General features: G+C 40.4%; 2 protein-coding genes across 5 annotated transcripts in view; one reads left to right on the forward strand and one right to left on the reverse strand.

The window, feature by feature from the left end:
• Positions 1-18773, reverse strand: part of TOMM70 (translocase of outer mitochondrial membrane 70) — a 287143-nt gene that overhangs the window by 249162 nt on the left and 19208 nt on the right. For both annotated transcript variants that reach the window (XM_038175607.2, XM_072044665.1), the window contains exons 9-13: positions 18401-18517; positions 16698-16795; positions 16237-16359; positions 9252-15762; positions 1653-1717 (exon numbers count right to left, since the gene is read on the reverse strand). In XM_038175607.2, the coding sequence (XP_038031535.2) occupies positions 15609-15762; positions 16237-16359; positions 16698-16795; positions 18401-18517 (492 nt within the window). In that variant the 3' untranslated portion in view covers positions 1653-1717; positions 9252-15608. The remainder of the gene's footprint in view (positions 1-1652; positions 1718-9251; positions 15763-16236; positions 16360-16697; positions 16796-18400; positions 18518-18773) is intronic.
• NIT2 (nitrilase family member 2) lies at positions 2033-11149 on the forward strand. Of its 3 annotated transcripts, none has more exons than XM_027462708.3 (10): positions 2033-2164; positions 3407-3525; positions 4895-5015; positions 5138-5226; positions 6498-6591; positions 7566-7640; positions 8105-8183; positions 8817-8915; positions 9910-9965; positions 10337-11149. In XM_027462708.3, exons 1-10 carry the CDS (start codon positions 2137-2139, stop codon positions 10423-10425), a joined length of 849 nt encoding a protein of 282 aa, XP_027318509.1. In that variant the 5' UTR covers positions 2033-2136; the 3' UTR covers positions 10426-11149. The 3 variants fall into 3 exon arrangements, with proteins under 3 accessions (XP_027318509.1, XP_005026645.1, XP_027318507.2); XM_005026588.6 differs by lacking the exon at positions 2033-2164 and adding an exon at positions 2202-2692; XM_027462706.3 differs by lacking the exon at positions 2033-2164 and adding an exon at positions 2772-3303.

Here is an 18773-nt window from a genome sequence, read left to right on the forward strand (position 1 = left end):
ATAGTGTGTGAATTCTGTGAATCAATTTAACAGTTTTTCCTAAAGGCATTTCATAAATGGAAGAGAACTTGATATCTGGAGTAAAAGAAGTTGATTATGGGTCATTAGGAGCTGCTGTCAGTGACACATAAATGTAAGTATATTGGAATTTTGGCTAATTTTATAGGATTCTTTTGGGTGAACCATGGTCAGCATTCACAGAAAGGTCAAAATGAGGTAATAAATGGTCAAATTATAGAGAAGGCTTCTGCTGAATTCCAGGCATCTCGGCATCATATTTTACTATTATGTTGACAAATGAAAATGTTGACAAAATGATACAACACATTTTGGTAGGTCATGAGAGAGTGCTAGTGAGACCAAAAAGTTGCAAACAAAATAAGGGGAGAATTAAGATGTATAGCTGAAGTACCTGAAGTGGTATCTTGAAGAATCTAGTTACTTTTGAAAAGTACATTCAGTTGTTAAATTATTATGCGTATTTGGTATTGAATATGAAGAATGAGTAATGTGTATGCTTCTCTGAGGTCAACAAATACAGACCTTTTAGATCTACAGTAACTAAAGCTACAAGAAGTCAGTTTTAAAATCTCTTCTGTGTAGAAGTGTATAACTTATGCCAATAAGAGGTTAATTATTTGTAATTTTTAAATTACAAATTATAACTGCAAGTTACCAACAGACTTCTTGTGTTATGTCCAAACTGAACAATCATAATGGCATTTTACATGTATGTCTACCCACAACTTAGAGACTACTTTTGTCTCGTGGTGTATTTGTTGTATCTGTAGTTAGGATGCTAGTTACAAAACCTGAATTGCTAAGCAGAAATTCTAATTATAGGACTAGAGTGACAGCTTCGGGGGGAAAAAAAATAATCAGAATAATCAGTGTGCAACTTCTAGTCTCTTTCATCTTTGGGGATTTTTTTTTAATTACTTGCCAGAGGTTTGCAGGCTTTTACTATGTATGTGCTGCTGACTACACTGTTGAATGTGTTATTTGAAGATAAAATGACAGCTGCTATGTTGCTCGATTTTTAACTTTCATTTAACCTCTCTTTGGTGAATAAAAATGAGGTCTGTTGCAGGAAAGGAACACTTCTCCGAGTAAGCTTTCTTGACCATTTGAAACTTACACCTTTGCTAGTCATAGCCGAGGTTCAGTACTTCTATGCTCACTGATTTTTTGATTGTTTTTGTTTTAATTGTCTCACAAGTTATTTTAGATTCTGATCTGTGTGCAAATTTGTGCAGAACTTATATTATCCACCAGAAGTATTCTCAGACTGTGGAGATATAAAGATTAATTGCTGCTCTTTCAGTTTAGTTCCTGTTAGGCCTCACACATGAGTATTAGCAGTGTTTGTAGCTTTGACTGAACATTTCAGTTGTAGTTTCAAAACTTTTGATGCTGTCAAATAACATTTTTTCAGTATGGGGGCACTCAGTGGCTGAAGAGTTTCCCCTTTTGGGGAAGGAGGGTGTGATAATCTGCTAACATGTTCTTTTTGGGTACATTGTAATGCTTTCAGATATTGCTAATGTTTTGAAATCTGAAAAACACATTGTACCTCTCATTACCATGGGAAATAGTATGAGCCTTTCTGGTTCAAAGGATGTTACCACTTCACTGCTTGTTCTTACTCTTACTTTGTATGCTGGGAACTCAGGAAACAGCTGTTCTCTGCACACGGAACCTTGCGAGGTTTGCTGTTCTGGAAAAAAAAAGAAGAAAAAAAAAAAGAAATTAATGATGGTAATTCTGACATACTTTACGTCAGTCAGTTTGGGGATGAGGGGTTTGTTTGACAGGGGCAGCCGAAGCTGCGTTTGTAACCGCAGCACGTACGGGGGGGGCGTTTTGTGGCGGTTGCGGGCTGCCCACCCTTTATCTCTCCGCCTGTGTTTCCTGAAAGCGGCCTCAGCACGACGTGTGGAGGTGACCGCAGCGGGTTACGCATTTTGTGGTACGTTTCAGGCCAACACCGCCCTGTACGCCGGGACGAGCCGTGCCCACCAGAGGGGCGGGTCGAGCCCTTCAGCCGTTCCCGCCCACCGGGGGGGGAGGGCTGGCCTACATCTCCCAGCAGCGCCCCGCAGCGCGCAGGCGCAGCGGGGGGCGTGAGGCGCGGGGATGCAGCCGGCGCGCGGAGCCATGGCCCGTGAGTGGCGGCGCGCGGCGGGGCGGGGCGGGGCGCGGCCGCTGCTCCCCTCAGGGCCCCGTCAGGGCCGCCCCGGGAGCCGGCTGCGGGCCCGGCCGGAGGGGGGTGGCAGAGCAGCGGCTTCCCCGTGGCTCTCTCGGTGGTGGGGAGCCTCGTGTCTGAGCGCTATAAGCTGAGCGCTAGAGCAGTTTCTTACCTGCGCAGTGGCCGTGTGAGAAGTTAATCATTTGCGTACTGTGTAAAAATTAACCACTTGTCTACTGAGGGGAGAAGCAAAGCACGAAGCAAGATACCGCCTGCCTATCCGTGTCCCAGCCTGGCCTGCCCTTGGACCAGCTCCCGTTTCCCCCAGCACCGTGGCAGTGCCGCTCACTGCTTCCCTGAGCCCTGTGGTTCTGGGTAACAGGGCAGCTTCCCTGAAAAGAAAAGTGATTTCAGCCTGGGGTACCGCTGTGGAGGAAGGCAGAGCGTTTGGGTTCAAAAGGAGAGAGCTCTGCCCGGTCGGGATGTGCTCTCCTACAGCCCAAGGTATGAGGAGATGCACAACGGGGAATGAATGCACACGATTTGATCTCTCCCGTGTAATTCAGAACATGCAAATATAAATCCCGCTTAGGCATGGTAGATGCTTGCAGATGTCTCTTGGCTAGAAACTGGATTGTAAAGTGACCAGGAAAGATGTTACCTTTATGGCTTTATGGTTTCTCACATCCATTTCCCAGGCCTGGTGTGATTTGAATGATAAAAGCAAACTTCCCGGATTTGTGTGCTTTGGGGATTACGCAGCCTTTAGTTTGCTAGTGGCATTTTAGGAGATTCAGCACTCATAGGGTGATGGGTGCAATGAAAAGATACACTCACAAAGCACGTAACAAATTGGGAAAGAAGTAGGACTGGATAATGTGTGGTCCCACTTTCCTACGTGAGAACGTAAACTGGGTACTGCCTAGGCTAAGCAGGAGCTAGCCTGAGACCAGCATGTCAACTCCTGGTCCTTGACCCGAACCAGGGAATGGCCATGTATGGTTCCCAGGTAACAAGCCTGCATTTAAATGTTTTCCCTGTGTTAGGAGACTTTTTCCAGAGTCATACCAACTGCAAAATGAGTTGGAAGTTGTTTGTGTATATATTGTTAATATGTAAGTAGATTTATTTCATTAAATGCTCATTAATGAATTCAAGGTTTGATTACCTGGGGAAATTCCACTGGCTAATTTTTTTTTTTTTCTTTTCTGCCATTAGACTTCCGCCTGGCACTTATTCAGCTTCATGTATCTGCTGTTAAATCAGATAACATTCAACGAGCCTGCGGACTGGTAAGAGAAGCATCGGCTAAAGGAGCAAAAGTCGTGGCTCTACCTGTGAGTAAAGATCATGATTTACTTAAAATACATACACCTCAAACCCTTGGAAACTTCTTTGTAGTGTTAACCATGCATTATATATTCCTCTTTCTCTCTGGATGTGCTTGTATGCTGTATGAGACTCCAAAACTGGGGGGAAAAAATGTGTTGATGTGCCTTGTTCCATCTACCAGAATGTGTAAAAGAAGGAGGGCGGGGGGGGAATTGTTTGTTTGTTTGTTTGTTTGTTTGTTTTTTAGTGGGACAAGAATCTGTTTGAGTTCATGCTGGCTTAAATCCCAGGCAATTCCAGCAGCTCTAACTGGTTTGTTCTGAATTAACTGAAGTAGGACTGTGGTTTGAATTTTTGCAGAAGCCTTCTGTGCCAGAATGTAGGAAAAGGTGATTTTCAGCTAAAGAATGTTGATACAAAACAGGAAATGTTGATAGGAAAGCAGGCATCCATCTTTGCCATAATTATTCAGGATCAAACAGTCAATGAGAAACTAAATAGATGTCAAACATTGCCAGCAAGTCATTTGTGGCTGGATTATGATTAAAGCATCATGACACCCTTCCATGATATCCTTGTGCGGGAACATGATCACCGCTTAAAATTACTGATCACTTCTGATTTACTTTTTAGACTTCAGCCAAGATTATCTTGCTGATTTTTTAATTTTTTATTTTTTTTAACATGATATGCTGGCAACAAGTTACCTTCCCACTGTAGCTTTGAGCTTTTTCCTCTGTTTCTGGGGGTACATGTGCCTGTGCCTTGCAGCATCTGACTTGGGAGTGCAAAGGTCTTTTCTGGATGAACTTTTGGTCTGAATGTTTTACACAAAGAATGTTTTTGTTCCTGCTGTCCTAGGTGAAGTATTAAGCAACCTTCCCTTCTCTGTGCTAACACAGCTCTTGTGTTGCAAATATGACCTTTGATTATTCTGTCTAGGTCTCCTAGATGGAGATTATCTATTATTAGCTACTTTTTGTCATGTGTACAAACAACTGAGTGTTCCAGGCCAATTTAGTTGAGATATTCTGCTTGCTAATGATAATTAGTGCTTGTAGAGTAAACCCTCTCAAGCAAGGGCAAGGTCTTTCAGCAAGTTTGGGAAGGTAAATTTTGTACTGATACTAAGAGATGAAATATTATTTTCCTTCCACCTTATTATTATTCTTTTTTAAGTCACGCAACATAAAGAGTTAACACACACCAAGCATACAGTCTACACCTTTGCATAGGCATATGGTAGTTTGTGTGACACGTAGATATTTTTTCATATCTGGCCTAGGGAGAAAGCATGAAAGAAAAATTTGTAGGTTTGAAAGGTCAAGTGCAGAGTTTACAGCCATTTTTTCATTTTTTTTTTTCTAATTCTAGGAATGTTTTAATTCTCCATACGGAACCCAATACTTTAAAGAATATGCAGAGAAGATTCCTGGAGAATCGACACAAAAGCTCTCAGAAGTTGCCAAGGAGTGCAGCATATATCTTGTTGGAGGTAGTTTATTCCTAGTGACTGTCTCATTGAGGGGAAAAAAAATGGGCAATGTCTATTTGTGCAACTGAATCAAAACTCCATTTACTATAGGGGGGTAAATATTTTTTCTCTCCTTTTTAAAGGATCCATTCCCGAAGAGGATGGTGGAAAGCTGTATAATACATGTACTGTCTTTGGACCTGATGGTGCTATGTTGGCAAAGCATAGGAAGGTAAGATGGTACAATATTGTTATTAGAAGGTTTCTCATCTATGTGGCTAGTGTTCAGCAGTGCTACCCAAAAATGGTATTGCCCCATCAGGATTTTTCCTCAGGTTCCCAAAGGAGTTAGTCTCTCAGTTATCGTAAAGACTGCTCTTTACGTACTTTTTGTGCTATATGTATAACAGTGCAGACAATTGAAGTCCAAGTTCCACAGTTAAGCTGTGTCTGCTGTTTGTGGTAGGTAGGTGCTTACTGTCATCTTCCACCTGCACATTGCTTGTCCCTTGAGAAACTACCTGTTTTCATAACTATGTAGTTCCTGCTACTGTGGCTTTGTGTACAGGCATCATTCCTTAGGTGAACAACAGCTTGCTTGTTTCAAGGAAAAACAAAAAAGAGAATGCAAGGTTACTTGGAACAAATGAGATGGTGCAAAATAGATCTGGGATGCAGTTATTCTTTTTTTTTTTTTTTTTTTTTCCTTTTAACTGATTGTTCATTTAGCTACACTGTTAGATCACTTTCTGAAATACTGCATTGTCTTCAGTCTGTCATAACCACACCAGCCCATAAGCCCTGGAGTTGTTTGCAGAACGAGTGCAGGCTTGTACTGCATATATATGAACTAACAGTAATACAGAAGCATCTTGAAGTCATGTGAACTTCGTGACTTGTTGAAGGTATTTCCTGGAGAAATTTTGCAGGAATGGAACTCAAAGCTTGCAGAGGAAAATACCACTTGCTTTACCATACTGCACTTATGATCATGACAAATTTACGTTATATACATAGAGTACATTATATATGTACCCTTTCTTTAGCAAAATTATTCATTAAATCAAGATAGATAGTTATTTTACACGGATCCTTTTCTTGAAGAAGATGTAGAGCCTTACTGCAACTTTATTGTCCTATTTTTAGCTATTTTTACTAACTATTACTGCATGGGACAAGGATTGGACATTCTATTTAGTAAACAATGTAAACATTTGATATGTGCATCACTTAGGTCAAGGCTTATATGTGTTGTTTAAAATGCCTAGTATTCATCTTCTTTATTTTTTCTCCAAATAACTGTAGACGTGCAAATTTCTGTAAAGAACAAAACTGCTTTAAATTGTCTTCAGAAGATCTCTTCATCTTAAGCAATGTTTATTTGGGAGCCTGACGAAAGAGTAGTCCAGATTATCGTGACTAGTATACATCTGACTAGTAGGAAAAGTCTCAAGCATCAAGCAGATAAATTATTAATAATTCTTAATAATCTTATAATTACAGATTCATTTGTTTGACATTGATATTCCTGGGAAGATACAGTTCAAAGAGTCTGAAACACTGAGTCCAGGAAATAGTTTCTCCATGTTTGATACCCGTGAGTATAAGACAAGCCTTCTCTTTAGGAGCACTGCCACAGTAACGCTACAGACATTCTGGAGCTCCCTTCCCTACCATTTCTCCCCAGCAATGGATTTTTAGACTGTCAGGTTTAAATTAGGCATTTGACAATGATGGCAAATGTATTTTAGGTGTGTTCCAAGCATGGGGGTCACTTCAGAAACTTTTTTAAAAGGTAACGTGATTGAAAAAGGACAGAGAAGTAGAAAGGGATAAAGCATACATCATGGCACTTCCCGTAACAAACAGTGCTCCTATTGAATTGTAAAAGAGAAGTTACTGTATTTTTAATCGCAGTTTTTAAAACAGTGCTTATAAAAACATGTCTTGGAAAACAATCCATGTAGCAAATGGCTACACTGGCAGTTGTTTCATATGAAGATGGTATAATAATGGAGACAAATAACTGCAAATTCCATTCCAGTATTCTTGAATCAACCAAAACAGATTTTTTTTTTTTTTTAAAAAAAAGACAGCTACCACCACCCTATTTTCAAAAATGAGTACGACCTGTTAACTGAGCTCTCCTAAGAGTCTCAACTCCCATGGTGACTTTCTCCTCCTTGTGATGTGAATGCTGCAAGAAAATATGTATCTGTAATTTCATTAGTCCACAAAGCACAGTGAGTAATTTTATCACTGAAAAATATGCATCTAAATCAGAGAGGAATATGTTACACAAAAACCTGCTATAGTGTGATGTTGTGGAAATGGCTGTTTTTAAAGGGTAGATGAGACTACTTCTCACAGTCATCCTCTCATCACGAAGAATGAATTCTCCCCCCGCCAACAGACAGAGTTTGCTGCAGATACACATTTAAAGAAACATTTAAATATCGCTCCCCTTGTTACTCTGAGACATGTAAACTAGCAGCTGGCAGGATGTCTTGTGATAGCTTTTGTGTACTCATGACAGCAATATGACTGTTGTCTCTTGTGTTTTGAGAACAGCATACTGTAAAGTGGGCCTGGGCATCTGCTATGACATCAGGTTTGCTGAGCTGGCTCAAATCTATGGACAGAACGGTAAGGCTGAGTCACCTAATGAAGTGGAACACACTTAGCCCTAAGGCCTGAATTTTGTGGGGCTGCTTCAGGGTGATGGTACTGGGCACTCTCTAAGTGTTATCAGGCACTCTTATCTTTGCCTATTAACATAAAATGTACCTTGTAGCCCGGACTTTGTTATTCATAAACAGAACAGATACTCATTTGTAAAGTAACAGTAATTCCCTGCTACACATCCACTGATATAATAATATTATAATGATATAATACATAATGGAATTGTAATATGGCCCCATACGTGGTGATGTGTCATAGGGCTTTGCTGGCATAGTCATCGGTGTCACACATGAATGGGCTCTACTTGTCCTTCTATTAAGAACAGAAGTCAGGAAAAAAAAAAGCGTATCATGAGCTTCAAAGTAGAGTCACTAGAGTAAATCATCTTCCCTTTAATGATGGTTTGTAATTTTCTTTTAACAAAGGTTGCCAGCTGCTGATATATCCAGGGGCTTTTAATCTGACAACAGGACCGGCTCACTGGGAATTGCTACAAAGGGGACGGTAAGAACAAAGTAACTGAGGGGGATTTTAGTATGTGGAACCAAATAGTTCTTGTATTCTACATCACGCCATACAGCAGAAGTTCTGCTGCAGGACCGCTCTGCTTTCAGAACTGTGCCATTCTTTGGGTCTTGCATGGGTCACCAAAATGATTTTGCTGTTAAGGAGAAAAGGCAGGAGCTGCTTATCCTTCACTCCTACCAGCCCGTCTGCAGTTAAGCTCTTACATGGCCCTTTTCCCCACAACTCTGAGCACCATTCACAAACTTCTGCACAGAACAGGCAGTAGACAGCAATAACCATGTCACAACTGCCTTAATTACAGACAGAAATAGATGCTTTGACTCATGATTATGCAGTATTACTTATTCATTTGGTCAGCTTCAATCAACTTTATGGCACACTGAATGAACATGTAATTCATTCTGTCTACTAACTCTGGGGCAGTTGGGTAGAGACTTCTCTTTCTAGGCTTGTTTTCTGTAACTTTTGTGTCATTTACAATTTTGAGAAGTCTTTAGGAGACTGTACTGTTTGTTCTTCAGAGTGAATTCAGAGTCTTCTGCTTAGTTAATTGGTGGTATTAAAAAGAAGACCTACTCATTTTCTTGCCCTATCTTTCTGTGAATACAGAGCTGTCGATAATCAAGTCTACGTAGCTACTATATCTCCAGCTAGAGATGAAAAAGCATCCTATGTTGCCTGGGGACACAGCACTGTAGTAAATCCATGGTGAGTTCAGAAAAAAACACCGTAGTTGAATGTTTTACTTGACGGTCTCATTCAGCCCCACATATTCACCTACTCTTACAACAAATCATCATTTTTGTTATTGTTTTCCATCCAGCTAGTTTTAAAATCGTTTAACAGTATGCATTCTTGTTGGAAGCACAGAAGTTACTTTAGTAGTAGTATTAAGCACTAGTAAAGCTGCTCACCTTTTCAACTTGCGTTATATATTGTGCACTGGGGTGACTCCTTGAGCAGAACTAAACCATATTAAACAGCTTATACAAAACTATATTTCCTCAAAGAACACTTTGAGGTAAGAAAGAATGAGAAGGATACCTTCAAGTAGATGAGACTTTATGGCCTTAGCAGCGATTACTTCCCCTCCGCGCCTCTAGGTGACTGGGAAAACATCGAGTCTTTTGGCAGTTATTTTTCGTCCAAATAAATCATTCCACCAACACTGCTCTTCTAGACAATTGCAAAGTAAATAAAGCTTTCTGTCATGTGCTCTTAACATCTTATGCTGAAAGCAGTGGCAGAGCACCTAGTGGAAGACATGATAAGCATGCTCAGTAGCTCATGCAGAGTGTAAGTATACTCCTATTAAAAGCTGGTTGGATCTGAGAGGAGAAAGTGTTAGTCTAAACAACCAACTATATATGGTTGTCCCCAGTGAGGTTACTTCTTTCCCTTTGAGGTATATTCCATGTTCACGTGTGCTGGTTCTCATAGTTGCTCTTAAGTTTCCAAAGATCAAGAAAATTCCTCTGTTAGGTATGTATATGTCACATATAAAACATGTGCCACATATAAGACCTGGAAGCTATTTCTATCATGCAAGAGTTAAGAATTATGATGCTATTTTTAGGATATCCCTGTGTCTACAGCTGTAGACATCAAGGGTAGAAACTCCCTCTTATACAAACAGCAGCAACTGGACCGATGCCTTAGACCTCTGTGTTAATGCTGTGAACAAATGTTCTTCATTTTGCAGGGGTGAAGTCATAGCCAAAGCCGGGGCTGAGGAAACAGTTATATACACAGATATAGGTAAGCATTTGGTTTTTTTCCTGCTTGCTTTCTTGGACAGGGCCTAAGACTGGAGAGACTGTTTCTTTTTTTAATGGCCATGGCCTTGTTCCTGCAGTTACAGATGATGCAGTGTTGCCAGCCCTTCTCGACTTTTGCTAGACTGCAGCAAAAACAAAGCACTACCAGGACTAGAATATTCCAGTTTCCTTACTTATGAGGAAGCTGCTACCTACCTTAGGAGAGAGCAAAGCTGAGGCTTCCTTCCCCAGCTGCTCAGTTGCTGTGCCCTATGGACTCATTCTCCATGAAAGTTGCTCTTTTCCTACCTTGTCTGAGACAAGTCCTGCTGTTAAAACTGCTGTTTTAATAGCTCTTTCTTCCCCCTCCAGATCTGAAGAAACTTGCAGAAATCCGTCAACAAATCCCTATATTAAGCCAGAAGCGCTGTGATCTCTACGGCATAGAGATGAAAAAGTGACACCAGGTGAACGGGAAAAGTTCAAGTGGCACAATGACTTGCTTTCATCGTCAGGATTCCCTTACTGGTTGCTTGACAGGCTACTGCTAAATGTCATAGTTAATTAAAAGCAAAACAACTTGTTGGTATAATTCTAAAATTGATTCAGATACAACTTCTGTATCTCCTTATACTTCATTTTATAGTATTTAACAGCTAGGATGAAGCTGGAGGTGAAATCACCTCAGCTCAGAAGCAGTTAACAATAATCTTTATTCGTCATAATGTTTTAGTTACTTTTTTATTTCACTTTTAATTTTCTGGGGCTTATATATAGGATGTAGCGGTGGGAACCACGTTCCCTCTGAAAATCATCTCAAGTCAATTTTAGTATTATGCACTTTTCACTGATTACTAGATAATCTAGAAGTACGTGTATGACTCCTCCACGTCTGTCTGTCTTAACTGTATGTGCCTCAACAACTCAATTTTCTTAGCTGTCCAACTTCAAACCAGGCAAGCTTAAAATTTAACATACTAAGTAAAATATGCCAAATTCTGCTCTGTACTACTTAAGGACAATGCAAGAAGCAGCCAAACAGAACTAGTACTGTACAAGGAACTGTAACGTTTTGGTGCATGCATCCTGTCTGGAAGATATATATTAAATTCTTATTACAATTCCTGTTTATTGCTGAATTGATGTGGATTAATGTTTTATTAAAGCATTTCACATGTCACCACACCTGTGCTCTATTTACTGCTTCCTTAATACAATGTCCGAGTTGGCTTTAGTTTCACAGTCGGGCTGTCTTCTAACTGAAGTCAGTCAAAAGGGCTAGAAAACTTCTTGCACTAATTAAGTCTTTCTGCCCCAAGTCTCACAGATGTTCAGCAAAACCAGCACCTGCTTTCTACAAGCATTATTGCTACCAAGGGCCAACTTTCACCAGCTGCATGGGAAATGGGCCTCACTCCATTGCTCTTGCTGAATTGATCAGCAAACTAATTAAAAAACTTAAAACCAGTCTAAAATTTTGTACGAATGACTTTTTCTTAGAAGGCCAGCACCTCGGTGTTTCCTTTTCTAATGTAAAAAGATAGTTTTTCCCTTCTTGGGAGTCAAAAAGCAGCACCTACGTCTGCACTTTCGGTTCTCCAGCAGCAAAAAGGCACCAGAGGCAAAAGGAGACTTCAGAATACAGAAAAGCAGAGCATCAGAGAGAGGCTTTTGTTCCATCTAGCCAGTTTCACCCCAAACCACTGTACCTGTTTCTTCACATTCAGCCATCCTCTTCTTCCCCCAGCTATCCTCTTGCCTTTTTTATTTCCTCTGAGTTCTCTGGGATGGATCAGCTGTGTGTGGTTTATAGAGGCCTCAGCCACCTATGGGGAAATTAATGGTTAAATTGAGCCAAACCCAGAGGAGTCTATCCCCTACAAGCAAGGTCTCATCATTCCACTCAGTGGCATTATCTATTCCAGCAGGCATTTTGTGTCTCTGCTTTCACAGCATTTTGGTATACATACAGTACTGGAACTCTTAAAAAGCACGCCACAGAGCACAAGGTGAAATGAAGATTTATTTGTTGAAAAATAAATATAAAAAATTAACAATTTGCTATTTGAGTTAGGTCTCCTGCATTAAATCAGTACCTGCCACATACACAAAAATCAGCATGGATGATGGCCATCACAGCAATCTAACTTCTAAACCACAGCAACTCTTATACAGCCATATTTTTTCTAAACTACTGTATCTGTCTTCCCTACCACCCCCAACCTCTATAGTATTTTAATATGCAGCAGAACAGGAACTAGACGCTTATCTTTGGAGGATTAAAGAAATGCACGATTCTCAAGGGCTACCCACTTGATTTTGGAAGTGTAAGCTGCAATCTGCCATAAACAAATCTGGGGCATGTACCATCCTCCCCTGGCTTTCCAAATGGAGAATGGGCGAGAATCGGTAGTGGACTACTTTGGTGAACTAAGCTTTAGAGGTGACACGGGTTCAGTCCCACTCAGTCTGTCAAGACAAGTTCTGAGCACCTTTTCTTAGGAGGCTATTTTAGGAGTCTCTGGTAAGATTCCCTCAGAAGTGATACCAATGGACTGAGAATTCTGGGGGAGTTACAAACAAAAAAGTACACAACTGGTTCTCAAGTAGGTAGGAGCTAAAGCAGTCAGTACTCAGTCTTATGGTGGCAAAAGACAGGCACTTTAAGTATTCACATTATACATATGCACCAATATTTTAAGTATATAAAACGAACCACCAGCAGCCCTGTAACGGCTACAGAAGTTCAGCCTGCAAGGATTTCAATGGATTTTAAAGAAATGGTAGAAAACATAGTAATGCCTGTTTTAACTAGATTCAGCAGGAGAGTTATTACCACTGCAGTGGGGAAGCCTGCTCAAAGCAGTATTTAAGCTGACTGGCTCACTCTCAGTTCCAGAACAAATCGCAGCACAACTCTTTAGTGTAGGCTAGTTCCCTTCTTCACTTTCAATCCACACTTAGATCTTGGTAAACCAAGGCACAACTGCTAATCTCCATTTTGGCAAACTTATCTATGTCTGAACGTGAACAGCAGGAATTTTAAATGACCAGAATTAAGACGCATGACAACTATGCATAGAAACAGCTTCCCACAGTCTCTAGGATACAACAAGTTTATCCAAGTCTTCAGTACTAAGCTTCCTACATGATTTCACCAGATTTTTTTTAGTAACAGCAATAATTGTTTCAACTTCAGCTCTCAACCCATATTAAAACAAAGTCTTTTCTCAAGGTTCGTATGCACACCTGGTCTAAAGCAGAACCTCATCTATATCAGCCATTAAAAAAAAAAACTAAATTCCCTTTCTCTAAAAGGAAGCCTGAGCAGAATCCAACCATGTACTCACATAACAGGATGTCAGCTACTCAAATTCCCAGCTTTCCTTTCCCCTGTAATCTTCAGCTCTCAAGATCATACCTCTGCAGGTGATGGAAGCAATCAGAGATAAGGCTCGTTCCTTCCATGTCTCCTCCTCTTTTCTTAAAGGTTCAAGTGAGAGATGGCAGGGAGTCAGTTATTATTAATTCTTTCCTAGATTCAGAGTAATCACAAGTAAGTATAGAAAACACTGCTGCAGAGAACACTTTCATCAAAACCTGTTCTTATACATCTCAGAGAGAAGTACTTGAAGGTAATATTTATTTTTTTTCAGTTTACAGGTGATACATCATTTACAAAAAATTACAGACAATGCATCCTTTCAGTGCAGTTTCAAACTAGTTCAAGAACAGGCAAGAGTCTGTGATGATTTGGAATGCTAGTATTTGACAGCACATGCTTTTTTCCCTTAATTGATTTGGTGGGGGCAGAAATGGGGTAAGGTAGGGTGAAGAGGAGAAAATGCCAATGTAGATAAGGCCATGCGAATAAAAACTGCTCAGGAGAACAGGACACATCAGTCAGCCTGGCATATTTTTGTTCTCGGGTAACTGATGCAGAGATTGGAAGTTCCAGAAGACATTTGACACTCGTTACGTGCAATACCCTTAGCAGCTGCAAGTACCTTCAACTCTATACCAACACTACAATTTCAGATCTCCCTACTAAGCTAGCTAGAATAAAAGGATTCAATCTCCATGTCTACTGCTTACCATTTTCATTCTCAGTTTATTTGCTGGGAGAAATGATGGTCAAGCTGAAAATACAAGCTGCTGCTATGTAGCATCACAAATAGAAAACACGACAGTTTGATCACAGGTTGGTTCATTTCTTTAGGAGGTGAAAAACATTAGAAAAGCAGCACAAGGAAATCTATGATTTTAAGATGGGAAGAAGCCCAAATCAGTGTATGGTGAATTAAGCAGCATCAGTTAAGAATTTGTGTGAAGTTTATCCAGCCACATCAGTCCAGGGAGAGGCACAATGGACTGCCTTCAATACCAAAAAGATCAACCCAAAGCAGCAGAGAAGCCCTCTGTGAAGTTCCTAGTTAGACTGTTTATACCAGTATTCAATAACTTGCCAATGTGCTATTTGCAGACCAGTTGCTTCCTTTCTACACTATCTGTAATCTTGGGCAATCCAGGGCCTGAACAACAAGGAAACCAATAAAGATTCTAATCCATTATTTGAAGTTTTAAACTATGCTTTGTTCTTTATCTCACTTAATCCTGTAGAGGGCTATTACAAGGACTAGATCAAAACACGGAAGTGTCTAGAGAATGAAGAAGAGAATTTAGACAGTCCATTAACTGTTACATTTCAGCAACAGACAGAGATTACAAAGATTATACGCAAGCATGACCTTACCTTGGCAGCTCTACTCCCAGCAGTGCTTTCTGTTCTTGAAAGTCTCTCAGAACCTTCCAGAACAACTTCCCGTGACATTCAAGTAAGGACTGCTGCATGAAAACATGGCCTTTCTTCCAGTAAAATCCACACTGAAGCAGCATCACCTAACCTCTCTCCCCCAACAACCTTAGTACTAACTCTCCTACACAGTACACTAGGGCTTTTTCTGGGGTGAGGATAAGAACTATCAAATTAATTCCCTAATAGCTGCCACAGGACCATTTCTAAGTAGTTATGCAGAGGGTGGGAAGGGCTTTAAGGGAAGATTGTGCATGCTTGCATATATTTACAGGATTCTCTTCACAGCTACTGGCTTTAAAAAAAATCCCTATTATTAAACAGTTTGTAAATTATTTGTTTTCCTTTTGCAAAATTAAAATCAACCCTCAAGGATTAATTGCATATAAAAGAGAAATCTATTTTACAGCGCTGACTAATATTACCATTAAAATCAACAGGGGGAAAAAAAAAAAAAAACAAACATGCTGTAAAATTGTTCGGTAAAGCAAAAATTGCCCACAACGTAATCACCCAAAATGAACCAATGTAAAGTTTTTATTTGCATGGCCAAAATATCTTCCAGTTGTTCCCCTGCAACATTATTTCCCTTAACACACCTTAAGGTTTTTTGCTGCAGAAGGAACAAGATGCAACACTGCATACTTCCTTGAACAACCACTCCCACAACACCTAAACATTTAACGGATGTAGCAAATGACAACACCACGAACGGGAAAAAACTAAGTTCCACCATTCAACATGGTTTGCAACAGCGTCTTTAGGGCTGAAGTGGGCAACTTCACTTTAGAAGGTCATTTCCTCCTCTTGTTTTATGTTTTTTTGTTGTTTTTACAGTGTCGGTGGTTTCAATCCATACTTCTTTGCAACTTCTGTCTGGGCATAGGCAGCATCACAGAGTGAGTAGAGGTGGGCCATCTCCATTTCAGATTTGGCCAGGTTGATAGCTTTGTTGAACATTTCAATGGCTTTATCTAGATTACCCCTGAAATAAACCAAAACATCGTCCAATTAATACCAACAAATCAATCTTTGCACCTCTGCAGCACTTTTTTTAAACCCAAACAGTAGGTTTGGGTGTATAGGTCAGTTTTCTTAGTACAAATGGTCCATTAAGATATGTTTAAGGACTACACTAGATACACGTTGAGCCTAATAAGGTTCAATGAAGTTATTTTAAATCCAGAAGGGATATATTTAAACACACATACACTCATCTGCATGTTGTCCAGTAAGTATGAAGGTGGCCAAATCACAAAGCAGAATTATGCCATAGATAAAAGGAAGGCTTTCCCTTCCCTAAGAGTTACAGAACAGCAGTCATGACAACAGATAAGAGTTGGCCTCCCACTGCACCAGGGAGATCATCTTAGGAAAGGTTTAAGATCCATGGGGACATCTAAAGGACTGCTGTAATTTCAAAAGTAACTTAGAATTCTTAACACTGTACTTCAATTACCTTTGCACTTCAATCGTTCCCATGGTTTCATATGCAAAATCACATTTGTTATCAATTTCAATGGCCTTGCTTATGAGTTCTAAACCTTTGTCTAAATCTTGCTTCCACTGAAGCTGAAGTAAACTGCAAAGGAAAGAGAAAATTTAGAACAGGCACATACTCCCCAAAACCCAGATCAAGTAAGCACAAAAAGATCCCAAATGGTTTAAAGGGTAGGACATGGAAGACATTAAGATGAGGCTACAGTAAGAGTCAGATGCACTTCAAGCAAATGATCAATTAGGAACAAACACTAATGAAAATTTACTGAGACTACAGTCTTATTTACTGTTTAGACATCAAGAGAAATTGTAGAAATGCATTTAGCAGCACTAAGCTATTTTTGCAAAGTTACTTCTCCTGGGTAAACTTCCAAGCACCTACCTTCCGTTTGCATTCATTCACCAGAACTCAATACATACCCTTTATGAACATATGTTGTGGCATTGTCTGGCTCGAGATCAATGCATTTATCATACATTTCATCAGCCTTGCCAAACTGCTGTTGATCAGTTAGTGCCTGCATCAAAAGAGAAACCTGTATATCAATACGCAACCAGGACATGCACCCTGTGGTAGGTTGATTCTAATTGAAATTATATTGATGATGTAAGATCGGATATAGCTCTCTCACCAGAGAGCAGGCCAGACACACCAGTTACCACAATTAAGTTTCAAAATCAAGGCTTTTTAGAAGAAAGCCACTAGGTTTTAGGTGCAAAAATTACTGATCACAGGACCATCTGTAATGGCAGATCCCCAAGTAACAAGTTAAGAATACTGCAAGTAAAAAAACCCACCACATACATAAAAACCCACCACATACACCAAGTGCAACTCTCAACTTCTTTTTTAAATGTTTCTGCTTCAGTTTTTTTGTCTGATCAAAAGGAATCAAAAGAAAACATTGCATATTGCTTCCCGACTTTGAAACGGAACATCTGATTCTACTGATGGAGAATCTCCATCCTTTGTTGGATGTGGGGGGAAACACAGTGACATGAGATGAGGAAAAGGCTGAAGTACTAAATGTCTTCTTTGCCTCAGTCTTTAGCAGCAAGATCAGCTGTTCTCCAGGCACCCATTCCCCTGAGCTGGTAGATAGAGACAGGGAGCAAAATGAAGCCCTCAAAATCCGCATGAAAATGGCTAATAACCTGCTAAAACACTTAAGATGTATGCAAGTCTATGGGAACTGATGGGATCTATCCAAGTGCACTGAGGGAGCTGGAAGAAGTGCTCACTTTCCATCATTTATCAGCAGTCCTGCCTATCAGGGGAGGTCCCAGTCAACTGGCAGCTAGCAAATGTGACACCCACCTACAGGAAGTGCGGGATGGAGGATCTGGGAAACTACAGGCCTGTCAGTCTGACCTTGGTGCCAGGGAAGCTCGTGGAGCAGATTATCTCAAGTGCCATCACGCAGCACCTACAGGGCAACCAGGCGATCAGGCCCAGTCAGCATGGGTTTATCAAAGGCAGGTCCTGCTTGATGAACCTGATCTCTTTCTACAACAAGGCAATATGCTCACTGGATGAGGAAAAGTGTGGATGTGGTCTATGTAGACTTCAGTAAGGCTTTTGACACTATTTCCAAAAGCATTCTCCTGGAGAAACTGGCAGCTCACGGCTTGGACGGGCATACATTTCATTGGGTAAAAAGTGGCTGAGTGGCCAGGCCCAAAGAGTTGTGATGAATGGAGTTAAATCCAGCTTAAGTTGCGCAGGGGAGGCTTAGGTTGGATATTAGGAGAAATTTCTTCACTGAAAGGGTTGTGAAGTATTGGAACAGGCTGCCCAGGGAAGTGCTTGAGTAACCATCCCTGGAGGTCTTCAGAAAACATGTAGATGTAGAACTGAGTGGCATGGTTTAATGGTGGGCTTGACAGTGGACTAGATGATCTCAGAGGTCTTCTCCAACATAAACGATTCTATAATTCTACTAGAATTAGCAACACATTTTCTTAAAGAAGAAATGGCATTCTCTGTTACATGTGTATTTTGACCAGAGCATGTTATTTGTCAGAATAAAACCACTACTTTAATTCCACAGATTTGACTCCCAAATTGCATACACACTCCCTGATGTTGCAACATTTATTAAGGAACAGTAAAATGCAGGTACCTGAGCATAGAGAGCATAGCCTTCAGCACACTTTGGAAACTTTTTTATGACATCTTCAAAGCCTTTCATGGCTACCTGCACAGGCAAAGGATTATTTCCTGTATAGGCTTGGCGATACTATTCAAGAAAAAAAAAAGAAAAGGCAAAATTAAACAAGAAAAGGAAAATATGGCTCATTAGACCTACCCACTTCCCCAGCATGTGTCATAATAATTACAAGTTCCAGAAGGTGACACCCTACCCGACCTGGTTTTAGGAACTAAATGTGTGTTTAAGCCTTGGTAGAGTGGACTAGCAGAGAAAAAAGGATGACAGAGCGGGAAGCCACAAGGCTTGAGAGTTTTTTTTTTGCCAAAAGCCTCCCTCCATTTCA

Source organism: Anas platyrhynchos, chromosome 1 (assembly GCF_047663525.1).
Source record: "Anas platyrhynchos isolate ZD024472 breed Pekin duck chromosome 1, IASCAAS_PekinDuck_T2T, whole genome shotgun sequence".
NCBI lineage: Eukaryota > Metazoa > Chordata > Aves > Anseriformes > Anatidae > Anas > Anas platyrhynchos.